Raw genomic sequence first — 17,134 nt, 5'->3', positions numbered from 1 at the left:
CTGGCGTGCAGAGCTGGGGGCGGTTTTCGTCTTGGAGTGATGCTCCGCTCGACTGCGGTGCCTCTCCCCCGAGCGCGTCCTCTCCCGCGAGGAGTCCCCTCTGGCTGGGGAGTGGGACTCGGCAGTTCCGGACGTGACGGACAAGTGGCAGCGAAGTGACCCATGGCACCGCAAATGAGGCAGGCTCCCCTTTGAAACCACAACTCTTGGTCTTGCGGAGGTAGAGCCGGCCTCCGCGGGGCCTGAGGAGTGGCAGGTTTGGGAGGGTTTCTCTGGCTTCGCCCCTCCCTGGCCTGCCGTCGGGCAAGGGAAATAAACTGGCGGCGGCTTTCCACTTCCTCCGCCAGTAAAATCCACTCTTCCAAGGTGGCTGGGTCTCACTGCATGTATGCCCAGTTTAGAATCTCAGGATGCAACGCTGCTCTGAAGTAATGCACCCGGGTAGCTTCAGTCCAATCCACTATTTTATTAGCGAGTCTTTGGAACTCATCCGCAAACTCTCGGAGCGAGGAGGATCCTTGATGGAGTTGTAGGAGGGCCGCTTTGGCCTTCTCCCCTTGAAATGGATCCTCAAAACGTCTTCTCAACGCTCGCATGAATTCACTAAGCAACCGTATGGAGTGGGCCCGGGTATCAAACTGGAGGACCATCCATTCTGCAGCCTTTCCAGCCAAAAGTGAGGAAATGAATCTTACTTGGCTGTCTTCTGTGGGAAAGGAATGCCCTTGTTCTCTCATGTAACTGTCCACTTGGTGTAGGAAACAGGGCAAAGCGTCCGCGGAGCCATCAAATGTCACTCGCAAATGGGGTTGCTTCCACTGAACGACCGGGACCACAGGCTGGACCTGTCGTAGGCCAACCTGAGCTGCCCTCCTCCTCTGAGGAAGAGGAGGAGTGGGAACCTGGGCCTGTTCCTCCAAGGACTGCACTGGAACAGCAGGAACAGGCATCAGAGCCACCAAGACCCATGGCAGGGGATGAGGGCTGCTCATTCTGGCAGCAAACAGAACAGCAAGAACAGCAGGACTCCTCGCCTGCAAGTTCTCCCAAGCCGGCTGAGAAGCAGAGAATCAGGGCCCGGCTTCAATTAAGGGAACGAAGGCAAAAGGCCAGGTGGGCCTTGAGAGATAGAGCAAAGACAATCAAGCCTAATCAGGGAGGAGTGGAAAATGCAGGAACCGCAAGGCTGATAAAAGGCCAGGCAGATTGCCAGAGTTCTTGTGGGTTCAACACATGTTGAAGGCCACTGACTGAGAGAAGCAAACAGAAGCTCCAGCAACTGAAGCTATCCCAGTCAACCCCGGCGTGCAAGCTGATGCCTGATCTGAGAAACAAGGAGATTGGACTGGTAAGTGCCTCTACTCCTTTACCTGCTAATTACCTTGGTCTAGCCCGGTCCACGGGAAGAGAAAAGCCTGCGTCAGGCTCTGGTCAACGCAGTACTCCCACTGCTGTTGTTGAAACCAGAGGCCAAGCCTCGGGCCTGGTTACTGCCTGCACGCGACACTCCTGCCTGAGTACGACAGGACCGGTCCCACTGGTGGTGGTGCCAGTGGTGTATCATCTTCATACAGACCAATATCTTTACTAAACATAGACTATAAGATTTTTGCTTCCATCTTGGCTAAGAGACTTAAAAAGAAAATAGGGGAAATCATTCATCTCGATCAGACTGGATTCATTCCAAGAAGACAGAACCGGAAGTGCCGCCTCGCAAAGGGCCTTTACCTCTTAGTTTGCGTGTTAAAGCGGCCTTTTACCACTCAAACTAAGAGGTAAAGGCCCCTCGCGAGGCGGAACAACTGGTTCTAAACCGGAAATGCCGCGTGCTATATGCACTTGTACGTACATGTTTGCCCCCCTACCCTCAGGTGGTCAACGGGCAGAGGGGGCAATTGCTGGGGGATTGCCCGCCACCAGCGGGCACCTGGCAACCCTAGTAATGGTGAACAAAGAAACTGATCATACAAACGTTTGCTTAAATATGAGACAGAACAAGAACAAGTTAAAGCTTGTATGGTAAAGTAGATGCAGAATTTTAGAAAAGAGATTTAAGAACATAAGAAAAGCCATGCTGGATAAGACCAAGGCCCATCAAGTCCAGCAGTCTGTTCACACAGTGGCCAAACAGGTGCAAAATTGCAACAATGGGAGACTCTAGACTATATCAATTAAATTTACAGCTAGCAATAATCTGAGAGAGAACTGGTAAAAACAATTTTTTTGATGGTACATCACACCAATGGACATTAAAAAACGAATGAAACATTTGATAGTCACTGTTGGAAATGTAAAGATATAGATGGGACTTATTTTCATTTATGGTGGATATGTAAAAAAGTAAAGAAATTTTGGATACAGGTTCATCAAAAATGCAGAAACTGCTAAAAATTAATTTTCCTTTAGACCCTGAAATCATGTTATTGGGAATAGAACCTGGAAATCTGGACAAGTATCATAGAGATTTATTCAGCTATATGATTACTGCACCAAGAGTTATATTGGCAACACGGTGGAAACAAGAAGACATTCCAGAAATGGAAAGATGGCAAGAAAAAATGGCTGATTGTGCTGTGATGGCAGAACTATCTAATCTGTTGAAAGGAAGATCACTGGAGGAACTACAGAAGAAATGGACGCCTCATTATGACTACACTAAATTGAAAGTGTAACTGTTAAGCAGGAGATGGAAGATATTTGTATTCAGCAATATAATAGTGTGTAGGTATTAGATGGTATTAGATGGATTATAAAATCGGGTTAATATGCAGTAGAAAGTGGAGAAAACAATTATAATAAAATTAGGGATGATAAGCATAGTTAAGTAAGGATACAATGTATATTGCTTATAATTTTTAAATTAGAGATAAGATTAATTATAAGTTTGGAATTGATAAATAGTTAGACTAAGATACAACGTATAAATCTAAATGGAATTATCTGCGTTGGTTTTAGAAAAGTGCTTTGACAAGATACATTTATTGTAAGGTTTAAAAAGAGTGCTCTTGTAAAGGCAATTATTTACTGAAATCCCCAGAAGTGTGAATATACTATGTATGTAATTGTTATGCTTTTTCAGTGAACCTATAAATAAAATATTTTTTTTTTAAAAAAAATGTAGGGTAAGATTGCCTTAGGGAAGTGATGGCATCGGTACCAATAAAAAAATATTATACAAATTCTCAAGTTAATCCCCTGTAAGGGGAACAAAGGCCGGGCATGAAGGCTCCTCTTTGATCCCCAGATATTTGGCTCCGCCTTGTTTGTAGAACCTGCCTCTGGAATATACCAGGTTCAAATTACATCTCTCAGTATTTGTTATGCCTAAAAGCAAAGAGGTGAGAGAGGCTGGTACTGCATATTTAACTGGGCTGTCTTCAGGGCAGCTGACATGGAGTGGAGCACAGAGATATTGGCCCTTCTGGCCATCTGCATTTCCTGCCTGCTGCTGTTTCAGAAGGGGAAAGGACAGGGTACGGGGGGGCGCTTGCCTCCTGGACCTCGCCCGCTGCCTATCGTGGGCAACCTGTTCCAGCTGGATCTAAAGAATATGGTCAAGTCCCTGATGGAGGTAAGGCTGGCTTTTGCTGGCTTTTGCATGAAATAGCTTTGCAGGTGTTTGGTTTGGAGGAGGCACCTTTTTCATGGGAGGGGAAGAAACACACTCTTGGGGGGTCATAATGTGATTTCTCAGCAAGAAACTAGTGATGGAGTTTGTTATGGGAAGGTCTGCACATGTGGCCAATCTGCACACATAGCCAGAGAAGAGTTGGACAACATTTGTTTCCTTTTGTGTCTCCAGCTGAGAGAGATATACGGCTCTGTTTACACCATACATCTGGGTTCGCAGCCTTTTGTGGTGTTGTGTGGATACGAGGCTGTGAAAGAGGCCTTGGTGGACCAAGACGAGGAATTCAGTGGGCGCAGCGAGTTCCCAGCATTGACTCATTTCACTCAAGGGGATGGTGAGCATTTTGCCTTTCTCCTTGGAAAAAGATGAGCTGCCCATCTCTATAGGATCTTCTCATGGTCCTCTGAAAAGAGAGCTTCAAGCTAGACTTTTAACATGATTTATCCTGACACCCTACTTCTTGCGCTTTCTCAGGAATTTTATTTTCTAACGGAGAAAAATGGAAGGTGTTGCGCCGTTTTACTGTGCAGACGTTACGTGAATTTGGGGTGGGTCAGAGCAGCATCGAGGAACGGATCCAAGAGGAGGCCCGGTGCTTGGTGGAAGAGCTTGGCAAGACCAAAGGTGTGTGCTTGGGGGTGGGGATGCCTTGGGGAAGCAGCAATTTAGGGCAGCAAACTGTTTACATCCTTCTGTCATAGGAGTTTCATGTACTTATTTATTGAAAAGATTTATCTCCCACCTTACTTTCTTAGACTCAAAGCAGCCGTCCAGGCTGCAAGCTGGAAACACATAAAATGCAAAGCCAACCATCAGCAAGATAAAAACAACCCAGCCAGATCTACAATGCAGTTGTCAACCCATCTATTTAGGGTTGCCAGGTCCCCATACCGAAAGGGGATGAGGGGGATAGGATGGACAGATCCAGGTTGGGAAACTCCTGGAGATTTGGGGATGAAGCCTGGGGAGGACAGGGACCGCAGTGGGGTACAGTGTCATATCGCCCACTCTCCAAAACATCCATTTTATCCTGGGTAACAGATGTCTCTAGTCTGTAGATGAGCAGGGTATGAGCTTTCATGAGTTCACAGCTCACTTTTTCAGATGAGCTGTAATTCCAAGGTATGCCCAGTTCCCCCCTGGAGGCTGGCATCCCTCCATCTAGTCCAGCCTTCTGTTCACACAGTGGCCAATCAGTTACCTCTAGAAAGCCCACAAAGAGGAAGTCTGCAATGGCATCCTCCTGCCTATGGCTGTTACCACACTAGGTATTCCCAGCGATGTATCAAGAGTTTGGAAACGTTATAAAAAACATCGCTTTAAATGGGTTTTTAAATGCCATGGCTAAAAAATGGTTGGAAGACGTCTTCACAGCTAAAGGGGCCAAACAAAGTGTGAACAGCATTTTTTATAACAGTTTCAAACTCTTAATACATCGGTGGGAATACATAGAAAGTGCGAACAGCATTTTTTATAACATTTTCAAACTCTTAATGCATTGCTGGGAATACCTAGTGCGGTAACAGCCAGCTTCCCGCAACTGATTTAAAGAGGCATGCTACCTCTGGTACTGGAGGGAATAGATATTCATCAGGACTAGTCGGCATTGATAGCCTCCAAGAATTTGTCCGCTCCCCTTTCAAAGCAACGGGTTTTAGGATAAGAAGTCTCTGGCAAGGAGGAGGAGTAGAAACATCAAGTAAGTACTTTTTCCTTTAACGAACCTTTGCACCTTGCAAGGTGTGTTATAGCAGTCAACACACATGGCAGGAATTCACACCAGATATCATCTCACAAATGGGAATGTGTTAAGTTGTATTGTTTCGACTGAAACTAAGTCATCAAAGACAGTTTTTTTCTCCTTAACAAAGGGCAGTTGCTTTTGTCCAGTACATTAAGGTTCCTTCATAGGTTCTAGATCTCCTCCAGTAAAAGACCTTTAAAGATGTTCTATGCAATCTAAATCATTTAAATAAATTAATTAGTGAATTGACAGCGAGGCAGGATAACTTAAACATCTTAACATCTTTCATTGATTGAGCAACTTTGTAACTGCTTCCATCCTGACAAACGCTTTCTGAACCCTTGCAAGGGGTCCCTGACCCACTCTGTGCCTTTTGGTGATTCCCAAGCAGAGCCCGTTGACCCCACTTTCCTCATCAGCTGTGCTGTCTCCAACATCATCTGTTCCATAATGTTTGGGGATCGGTTTGAGTACGAGGACAAGAAATTCCTCACTTTGGTTGGCCTGATGAATGACAACTCCCACCACTTAAGCAGCTCATGGATGCAGGTGAGTGACAGGTGGCATTTGAGGTGGCGTCAAATGGGGATTAGAAAAATGCATGGATGAGAAGTCCATCAGCGTTCTAAATGGAACCTCCATGTTCAGAGACTCTGTCCCCTGTCTTGGATAGGTCCTTGTTGCTCATGGATGAAGAGAAAGCTCATGCTCAGTAACATGAGGGAACACAACACCAAGGGACTGGGAAACCAATGGCCATGGGAGACATAACTTCTCCCTCCCTCCTGCTGCCCCACAGGGCGTATTGTTTGTATGCTTCATGAGCCATTGTATGTGTATGTCGGTGAGGGAGGGGAGGGTCCTATAGACATTCACCTAATGAAGGAACCTGTGAGAAACAGGTGAGCAGTTCTGATTCCATCTACCAGCAGAGGCTTCTTCTGTTCTCCCTGAAACACTTGCACTTGCACATTGACACACATGCACAACTTTGGCATATCCAGATCTTTGGTGTTGCTCTTCCTCTCTACAGATGTATAATATATTCCCTCGTGTCATGTATTACCTGCCTGGACCCCACAACAAATTGTTCAAGAATTATGAAGAGTTGCGCTTCTTCATTCTGGAGATGGTCAAGATGCACCAAGAGACCCTGGACCACGACTTTCCTCGCGATTTCATTGACTGCTTCCTTCTGAAAATGCAGCAGGTCTGGGGAGGGGATCAGTTTATGTTCAAGGGCTGAATCCCACCATCCGGTTCCTAAATATTTCCTGACTCAGGTGGGCAGGGAAGGAGGAGGGATGGATTGCCTGGCTGGGTCTCAGCCAAGGGGGTCTTCGTTCCTGCCAGCATTCCAGTCCGCTTCTAAGGGCTTTTGATAGTGGTGTCACTCTTGTAGACGAGGCAGGAGATGTACACAATAGTTTTATTGGATGGTTGCTTATGCTTGAAATTGCTGCTGTGCTGGTGGGAACCCGTTTTGGGTGCAGAAATTAAAGAGTTCTTCCCAAAGTCATATTTGAAGGTGATGGCTTGATGTGCTTCTAGGTCCTTGTGGCACATATGTACATGTGAGCTTACTTTTGAAGGGGGTACAGGACCCTTCATCTCCCAGCACATGTAAAGCATGATTTCTCTCTCTCTGCAGGAAAAGGAGGACCCTCACACCTACTTCCACACCAACACTCTTGTGATGACCACCCACAACCTTTTCTTTGGGGCCACTGAGACAACCAGCACCACCCTCCGCTTTGGGATCCTCATCCTCATGAAGTACCCTGAAGTGCAGGGTGAGATGAGAAAGTTGTTCACTTGAGTATGTGAAGGCTGAGGTGGGCCTCATCGATCCCTCTAGCTGAGTCCTTGAAGATCTGACTCTGCAGGGAAGTCTTTCTCAGCCTAAATGCACAAGAGGTTTCCTCCAACAAGTCAGTGGTTGTAAGGGGTCTTCTGTGTATCTGCGTGGGCCCTTCCATGACAGATCCTGGCTCCATTATGACCCACGTAACTGTTGTATGGGATGGGTCTGAACCCTGCCTCTCAGCTGTTCTCTGGGCTGAAAGATGGTGCTTTGTGACCCACCCCTGCAAGAAATTTCCGAGTTGCATTCCAGATGTTTTGCAAGTGCCAGAATTCCAATGGGAATGATGTCTTGCCTTTGCAAGAACCTGTCCCAAGGTTAATGGTATGCATTAATGGGTAATACTTGAATAGACAGTAGAAATTCAAAGATTTGCAAAGAGTTTGGGATATGGAATTGTACTGCAAAATTTCTCCACAAGTGAATTGTAGCTGACATATGTTGTTCTTCTGGCAATCTGCTCTCACCGAGTCAGTCCACTGGCCTTTTATCTCTAGGATCAGAGGCAAAGATCAATCTTTCCCTGTCCTGCATCATGAGCTCTCTTTCCTGACTGAAATTAAGGTCTTGTGCTCTCCCCCCATCCTGAGCTATGGCCCGGCATCGCTGCACTCTGCCTTGTTCCATTGTCTCTCTGTCCTCTGTTTTTCCACAGCCAAGGTGTATGAAGAGATCAACCGGGTTGTTGGCCCTCATCGTAGCCCATCATTTGAAGATCGGGTGGAATTGCCTTACACTGATGCCTTGATCCATGAGATCCAGCGGATCGCTGATGTCGTCCCGCTGGGGGGCCCCCATGCTGTTACGAAGGATACTCACTTTCGTGGCTACATGCTCCCTAAGGTACCTGAGGCCCGGGTTGTTGGTCTGATTTTTACCCCCAAGTCAAGAACTTTTGTTTGAAAGTTTCCCAGGAAAAAGTAGATGTAGAACTTGCTGTATCTTGCTTAGGGCTCTTTGTTGGGAAATGTTTACAGACTCCTTCCTAGTTGTCACATTCACACAGTTGGCGAAACCCTTCTGCAGTGGACTAACCCAGTCCTGGTTTCAGAGACCCAAATCTTGTGGGTTGGGGTTGTTGGATGTTATGAAGTATGCCTGAAGTGATCATATCAAACGTTGGTGGCAATTTCAACCGAACTGATGTCCACTGTAGCCCATGTGAATATATGAATCTGATGAAGAGGCAGAAAAGGGAGGAAAGAGCAGGAAATCACTCCTTTTCGTTTTAAAGCTCTCTCAGTGAATGCTCTCCACTCCTCCTTGGCATGTCTGTGTGCTCCTGGGAGAGAAGAACAGCTCTTTGTCTAGACAGGGTCACCAGGTGGGTAGTTTCAGTGGGCAATCGCTCACCACTGCTCCCAGTTGCTCCGAAGCAGTGAATGTGTGTGCTCGCGGGTTTTAGTTCTCAAGCGGTTGTGGCGATGTGGCCCTTCCGAAAGTAAAACCGGAAGTGATGTCATACTGTGTACGCACAGCCCTGCCCCCGAAAACCTCCCACCAATCGAGAGGGGGTACCTGGCAACACTATCTCTAGAGCCAGAGCAGAGGAATAGATCTGCAAAAAGAAATCTCTGTATTTTTAAGACACAGAGCAGAGACAAGGAAGAAAACTAGGTGCCTCATTTTGGCTAACATTGCTGGGTGGATGATAGGTAAAAAGATGAAAGGTTCATAAACTGGACAAATAGCTAGGAAATGTCCAAAGGGTTAGCTAGGATGTGTCAGACTCAGGCGTCCATCCCTAGCATCCCATAAACAGACACGCTCAGGCAGGTGATCCTAAGCAATGCTAATTTATTAGGAGCAAAAAGACAGATTAAAAGAAGCTGACTGCCTCAGGCAGAAGAGGCTGCTAATGGGGTCTATGCAGGTAGGTTACAGCATAAAAGCATTCTAGGCAAGAAAAGTAAAACCACAGTGCAGTAACTACGAGATAACGGTTCCCAGAGAATCAAAGACATAACACGGGAACATCTGTGATAAACAGGATTTGCAGCATGAGAACAAAACCTTGACCAGCAGCCAGAACCTGGCCTTGACAGGAAGCCAGCCTCTGGCCTGCAGTTACCAAACCCCTACTCCAAAGGTAGCAAAGACCTGACAGGATGACAGTTAGGGTTAGGATTAGGCCCAACCCAGGACTAATTAGGCCCAACCCATTCACAGATGAAAAGACAGCCTGATCTGCTTGGATTCTAGATGAACCCTCCAAACTGCAGGGTATTCCCGAGCTAATCAGCATTCTTCCCTCTTTCCCTTCCAACCAGGATACCAACGTCATCCCTTTTCTTTCTTCCGTGCATAAAGATGTCACCAATTTCAAAGACCCAGAAATGTTTGATCCCACCAATTTCCTGGACAAGAAAGGAAGCTTCCACCGCCACGATGCTTTCATGCCCTTTGGTATTGGTGAGTTTAAAGTTGGGTGCTGGGGGTAGGATTTCCAAGTGCCAGGTGGTGGCGGGCAAACCCCCGCCAATTCACCTGGCCGCCAGCTGACCAGCTGAGGATCAGCGGGCAATCTGTGCAGGCAGGGACAAATCACTTCCGGTTCACATCCGGAAGTGCTGCATTGCAAAGGGCCGGTTTCCACTCAAACTCCCAGTTTGAGTGGTAAAGGCCTGTTGTGATGTGGCACTTCCGGGTGTAAAACGCATCACAAGGGGCCATTTGAGTGGAAAACGGCCCCTTGTGGTGTTTTACACTCAGAAGTGCCGCGTCATAACAAGCCTTTACCACTCAAACTGGGAGTTTGAGTGGAAACCAGCCCTTTGGAATGCAGCACTTCCAGAAGCGTGCAACCCCCCCCCTCCACTCCAAAAACCTCCCACCGAAGAAGAAGAGGGACCTGGTAAGCCTAGCTGTGGCGGGTGCTAGTAAAGGAAATGTAACCCTCAGGGCAACTTGTTCACAGGAGCAATATGTTTGAGGGTGGGACAGGGAATAGAAGACCTCACCACAGACAGCACAAAGTATTGCTGGAGTGTTTTTCTTGCAAATATTGTGTGAGACTCACTTGAAACAAGAAATGACCAAGTAAAAAAAGAAGTGTTTACTTTTTTGGGGGTGGGGAGTACTGCTGGAAGTCCTTCCCATGATCCAGGCACAGAGAATTGGGTGTTAGGAAGGGATTTGGTGGATCTCCCTCCTGAGCTGTTTTTGCCTTCTCCCACACTTCTCAGGAAAGCGTGTATGTCTCGGAGAGGCCTTGGCTCGCATGGAGATTTTCCTCTTCCTTACTGCACTTGTACAGCGCTTCACCCTCCAGCCCGTGGTTCCACCAGAGGAAATCGACCACTTGCCGATGAAGGTCGGCTTAATATCTGTGCCTCACTCATTTAAATTTTGGGCCATCCCCCGCTGAAGGGCCTCGTTGGGGGGTAGTGGGATAAAGGCTGTGCAGGGGTGCCTCTCTCGCCAGGCTTCCTTGCTCTGCTTTGGCTATTGCTGGGAGCTGGGGTAATGTGCTTAGGGATGAAGTGTTCTCGTGCAGGTGTGAAATAGAGCAACTGTCTCCTTCAGTTTGAAGACAAACACACCTTGGCCAGCAGGCTTTCTTTAGCTTGATGCCTTAATCAAACAGTGCAGAATCCTGCCCTCTAGCTAGCCATTTCTTTCCCCCCTTTTAAATTTTGATTTGTTTATTAACATTATTCATAGTCTTCCTTTCTCACTGAGACTCAAGGTAGTGTCAGACTCAAGGTAGTGTCAGTATGCAATGAACAGTGCAGTGGGATTTGGACTGCAGAAATCTGGAACCAAGCGGACATTTTAAAAGAACTCCACCAAAGCATAAGCATTAACATTACAGGTTGAATGATACAGAAATGACACAGTAGGTTCCTACTTACAGCAACAGACCATATGCTTATAGTCACAAACCATATGCAGTCCATACAGCCCATACTTTCCTCCACAGTCCCTAACCCTTCAGCAAAGCATCTTTCTAAAAGGAGGTTGTGCCTTCAGCATACATGTTTAATATACTGAAACTTTTAAGGTAATGGACACTCAGTTTGTACACCCCTGTGGGCCAATGTGTGCAACACAGTGTCCATGAGGACAGTCATCCTGTTCCATGCCTACTCTGAAGAATCTGATTCTCAGGCATTCCAGAGCACAGTTCAGATTTGGGCTGTGGGGAGAGGGACTTAACCATCCCCACACACTGTTTTCCTGCCGGGACATCTTGCCTCCAGGAGCCACTTTTTGCCCCATTTGAGGGATCTGTGTGTTCATAGAATCATAGAATCATTGAGTTGGAAGAGGCCATACAGGCCATTTAGTCCTGAAATGCCTAATTTATGGTGTAAAGTCCCAATGACCATAAATCAGGAAGAGGTTGATAATTTGAAGCAGTTTGTTTTATTAAGCTTAATAATACATACCGGGTGGGAGCTTCCCAAAAAGCGCAGGATAGCTCGCGCACCGAACAAAGGATTGCAACCCCAATTATAACTTCTGGTTAGGGATGTTCCAATTACGTAGACTTACTAGACATTGGTTATCTATCTTACTTTAATTAACATAGTGTATAGAGATTGGTAGAAGCTGTCTCTAAGCAGATGCTAGGTCTTGTACAAAACACATTCCTTAAGTAATAGGTAACTCTGAAGCTCTATTGGTAACAGGCCGTACCAAGCAAGCACCAACGGATTACAGTGCTTGCTTGGTCTCTTAGTTGTGGATGCCACCATTCCCAAAGAGTCCTCATGTGTGTGTGCATATGAATACACAGCATTCCAAACCAGCCCTTACATTCTGGGCTTAGCATTTTCATAACTGCAAATGTGCAGACTGAACATGAGAACATACGTCCAAATATATTTTCCATAGTATATAATAATTTCAGGCATTACAGTCCAACCCCGTGCTCAATGTAGGATCAACCTAGAGCACCCCTGACAAGTGTTTGTCCAGCCTCTGCTTAAAGACTGCCAGTGAGGGGAAGCTCATCATCTCTCTAGTTAGCTGATTCCACTGTTGAACAACTCTTACTGTAAAAAAAATAAATCCTAATATCTCTCTGCACACAATTTGTTTTTTTTTAATTATTTTTTTTACTGTATAAAATAACAGAGATACAAAAGGAAAGCAGGGGAGGGGGAAAGTATGAATATCTAACATAGATTTTGTCTAAATATTAGAAAAAACAATTCTAACACAAAACAGGCTGACAACATTACCATAATTACGTATCTGAAGAAGTGAGCTGTGGCTCACGAAAGCTCATACCCTACCAGAAAATATTTTTTTGTTAGTCTTTAAGGTGCTACTGGACTCTTGCCCTTTTTGACTACTGCAAACAGACTAACACTGCTACCCACTGTGAAACATTACCATAATTTCATCACTTGGACTGGTTATATAAATGGTGTATACAAAAAAAAAATCATATACAGCCAGTGCTCTGACAACTGCACTGGCTCCAGCTGGAGTATTGGATCAGGTCTGGGACCCTCATATCTTCGGGACCGCCTCCCTGGTATACCCCCCGAACAGCATTACGCTCTGCTGACAATAATCTGTTGGTGGTCCCTGGCCTGAGGAGTGTGCGGCTGTCCTTGACCAGGGCTCTTCTCGGCCCTGGCCCCGGCCTGGTGGACCTGAAGGAGTTCCACAGGGCCTATAAGACAGAGCTATTCCGCCAGGCCTATGGCTGAGGAAGCCACAGGTGAGATTAAGTAAGATCAGTGCTGGCCTCCCTACCCCCCACCCCCCAGTTCATGATCTATTTGAGGGTGGATAGCAGAACCAATTATATGCTATGGTTGGCATTATCTGCTACAGTAAACACTTATATATGGAGACTATCTTTTATATTAATTGTGGCTGTTTTATGGTTTTATGATTTTATATATTTTATTGTTATATTGTAAGATTTTAATGTAACCCGCCCTGAGCCTGGCCTGGCAAAGGCGGGCTAGAAGTACGAAAAATAAATAAATAATGCATTATCGAGTCTGTTTTCTATAAGTGAAGTAAAAATTGCATTATAATGCATCCTATAAAGATCTAATCTATCATTTTCTTGTTCTTAGCCTTGAGCCTCAACGTAATTGTAAAAAGGATTCCAAGTCTCATTATGTTGCTCAAGAGCCATACCACTGTTAGTGTTTATCATATCAGTCATTTTTGCCACAAGGGCATATTCCATTAATTTGTTCCTCCATTCTTCTATATCCGGAGTAAGTGGTTGTTTCCATTTCCTCACTAAAATCACCCTCGCAGCAGTAGTGGCATACTTGAATACTTCTTTAAGTCGTATAGGAAAACTGGTGTAATGCCTAATAACAAATTTTTGGAATCAAAGGGAAATTTCTGCTAAAACATCTTTGAAAGTTCTTGGTGGATGTTTTTCTAATATATCTGCAGTTTTGGACAAGTCCACCACACACGATAAAAGGAACCATCTGATGGATCACATTTCCAGCAGGAAGCATTAGTCATATTCATCTTTTTTATCATATTGGGGGTAAAGCATCATCTGTAGAACATTTTATACCAATTTCCCCAAACTTCCTGATTGGCTGTAAATTTCAGTTCTGTTGAACATAAGGCTTCCCATTTCTCCATTGGTATCATCTCACCCATTTCTCACATTGGTATCATCATATTGGTCTTTACTTGTTCTGTTTCGGTTTCATATCTTAATAGTAGTTTGTAGATTCTTTCAAGGAGATGGTCTTGATGTTTGGTTATCATAGTCTCAAATTCAGTTTGTGGTCTCAAACTGCCAGTTTTCAAGCAGTCCTCTTTAAGCCTAGATCTTAATTGGAGATATGTCAACCAATTCAAATCTTTGCCCTCCTTTTTCAAAACAGATAGTTGTTTTATTCCCCCCTGGTTGTCAATCATGTCTTGAGTCGTTAAATAGTTACCACTTTTTGTGACAGCTGCTTCATGGTAGGCTTCCAATGGGGACATTATTATAGGTGGTGATGGACTTATCCTTTTTTTGTAGGTATTCCAAACTTTTAGAAGGGCAGGTATTACATCACAGTCATGCGAAGTTTGTTTAGTTTTGTTTACGTCCGAAATCTGTTTATAAGTCCATAAGATATGATGAAATCCAGTTGGTAATGGTAAATCTGCTTTTTCAAATACCAACTTCCTATCTAACAGAGCATTAATCCAATCAGCAATCCACACCAAGCACCAAGCTTGGTAGTACAATTTCAAATTTGGCAGTCCAAGCCCTCCTCTTTTCTTATCATCTTGTAATATTTTAAATCGTACTCTGGGTTTTTTCCAGTTCCATATAAATTTGTTTAAAATGTTATCTTTAAGAAACATTGGTAAAAATTGAAACAGAAAGTTCAATCGTGGAAGTACGTTTATTTGGATAGTCGATATCCTGCCAAGCCATGAGATATTGAGTTTGGACCATCTACTCAAATCCTTATCTATTTCTCTCCATACTCTGAGGTAATTATTTTGAAAAAGAGTATTGTTTGAGGAAGTAATACATATACCCAGGTATCTGACAGGATCTTTTGTAACTTGACATTTACAGCACATTCCTGAAAGGAAGTGGTGTTGCCTCCTAAAGAGGTTTCGGCAATGCCTAAACCTCCCTCCGGCACAAAAAACCCGTGCAACCCTCATAGGGTTGCCTGGGAAATACGCCAGCAAAAAGATGTCTATCTTTGTCAAAAGAAAAAGGGGCATTCCTGAGCTGAAAGGGCTCAGGAGGCCGACTAACATCGGCTCTGCCCCCTGGCCAGCGCTGTCACACCCCGGGAACACCTCCTGGGGCAACGGAACGCCTCCCGGCTCACTGCTGCAGCCTGTGCCGGCGGCCAGAGGTTAGCGGGAGGAGGAGGAGGCGGCCTGGGACTGGTGCCCGGACCTGCACACTGGGGCCACTCACACCAGCGTGTGCCTTCTGGGTGCCGGTGGTGTGGGCCCCTGCGCCGGCGGAGGTCTTAGTCATCCTCCTATGGGCTTTTGGCCCAATTCTCAGGAATGGGCCCTTAGTTATTTCCAACAGGGCTTTCTGTTCGTCCTCGCAGAGATTAAAGATTACAATTTTGGTTTTTGTCTTATTAAGTTTATATCCGGAGTATTGAGAAAATCTTTCTAAATGGGATTTGATCACAGTAGATGATGTGAGCGACTCTTGACAAATTAGTACTACATCGTCTGCCTAACATTTTAGCTTGTGCTCTTCATTACTATACTTCAAACCTCTGCTTTGAGGGTCTGTTCTAATGTAGTTCGCAAGAACTTCCATTACCAAATCAAATAGGAGTGGTGAAAGCAGACATCCTTGTCTGGTACCCTTTGTGATGCTGAATTTATCAGAAAGTCTTCCGTTAATCAAAAGTCCGGCTTGCTGGTTAGCATATATCACATCGTAGGCATTCATGAAATTAGACCCACACTCAATCTGCTCAAGTATTGTACAAATAAAATTCCAAGAAACGTTGTCAAAGGCCTTTTCAGCATCAAGGAAGATCAAAGCCGCTTTCAAAGATTTAGATTTGTTGTGTTTTATTATGCTTAGAATCACTCTAACAGGTGTGAAATGCAGCAACTGGCTCCTGAAGTTTGAAGACAAACACACCTTGGCCAGCAGTGTTTCCTTCACCTGATGACTTAATCAAATATTGCAGGATCCTGCCCTCTAGCTAGCCATTTCTCATGTGTCAGGAAAAGCCCTGTGCCTGTTTTTCCTTTCTGCTCCTTCTCTCCCTGGATGGGACCTCCAGACATCTCTGAAAAAGTCTGATCAGAGCTTCACCTGTTCCTCCACCTATTCCTATGTGACAGTGAAGAGGAGCTGGAGTGTAGAGTGGGAAGAGGGTGCTGGTCACAGATCGGAGACAATCAGCATTCTGTTTTGATTGTTTTAGATTTCTCTTCAGCTGCAAAAGTTGAAGATTGAACATGGTCCTTCAAAGTTTTGTGTTGTTGCTGTTTGATGAGAAGCAGGAGCAGAAATGCTCTGGGAGTGTTCTGTATGCGATGACTCCCAGAGGTGCAGAGGAAAACCCTCATCCTGCAATGTTAACTAATAAACCATACAAAACGTGCCCATGTGTGGATCTTTTTCCATCAGTATGTTAATCTGTTTCTCTCTGTGATGCTGAGCTGAGGGATCTAGTGCAAATGGGGTGGTGGGAAGCTTGCTGGTGCCACATGGATGGGTGAGAGATCAGAGGAAGGAAAACATGTTGTGTGTAACAAACCATGGCTTTGGAGATCACTTGACAATCGCCAAAGGGAGCATCACCTAGACACCACTTCGGCATGAAGGCACCATTCCCAGCAGATCAGGGAGGTCAGCCATGGCTGCCTACATTTTTACGAGGGGGAGTCCAGGAAAAGGGGGAAGTGGGGAGAGTGTAACCCTGGGTTCTGAACTGGGAGTTCTAACAAAAGGGTGTGAAATAAACATTATACTGAGCAGCCCAAAGTCAGGGTGAAAAGAGACAGCAGTGTCTTCAGTCTCTGGGCCCTGACTCGCAAATGGCAGGCAGGTCGTGTTGCTCCCTTGTTATGTTCTTCACAAGCTCTGGGAAGCCTTTTTCCCTCACAGTCACTGCAGGAGAAGTCCCACAAACACTCAGGATCCAAGGCCCATGCCAGAAGATGGACGTTCTGCCACCAACTGCCTTTCTCTGTCTCCACAGGCTTTTCTCCTCTGGAATTTCTTCAGACATTCACTGCTCCCTCAGGAGCAAAATGCCTCAGCTCCTTCTCTCTTCTTCCCTCTGTTGGAGTTCCTCTTTCCCTTGTCCTGTTGTCAGGCAATCTCTCACCAGCCTCTGTAGAAATCCCTTCAGGTTAGAGGGCCACGTTTCCGGCCAGGGCCTGCTGTGCAGGCCAAAACACATCACAAACTTTTGAAATAATAAATATTTTTACAAGGCTTACGTTCTCCTCC

The 17,134-nt window shown here is 45.5% G+C and overlaps 1 protein-coding gene across 1 annotated transcript; it reads left to right on the top strand.

Moving 5' to 3' along the window:
* The first annotated feature begins 3,391 nt into the window (after positions 1-3,391).
* On the top strand, positions 3,392-10,606 carry LOC130474272 (cytochrome P450 2F2-like). The gene is made up of 9 exons (XM_056845818.1): positions 3,392-3,571; positions 3,803-3,965; positions 4,106-4,255; positions 5,764-5,924; positions 6,409-6,585; positions 7,027-7,168; positions 7,895-8,082; positions 9,510-9,651; positions 10,425-10,606. Exons 1-9 carry the CDS (start codon positions 3,392-3,394, stop codon positions 10,604-10,606), a joined length of 1,485 nt encoding a protein of 494 aa, XP_056701796.1.
* Positions 10,607-17,134: the final 6,528 nt, after the last annotated feature.

This window comes from Euleptes europaea, chromosome 3, assembly GCF_029931775.1.
Source record: "Euleptes europaea isolate rEulEur1 chromosome 3, rEulEur1.hap1, whole genome shotgun sequence".
Classification (NCBI taxonomy): Eukaryota; Metazoa; Chordata; class Lepidosauria; order Squamata; family Sphaerodactylidae; genus Euleptes; species Euleptes europaea.
Note: the sequence above shows the minus strand (reverse complement) of the source record. Positions and strands in the feature narration are given on the sequence as shown.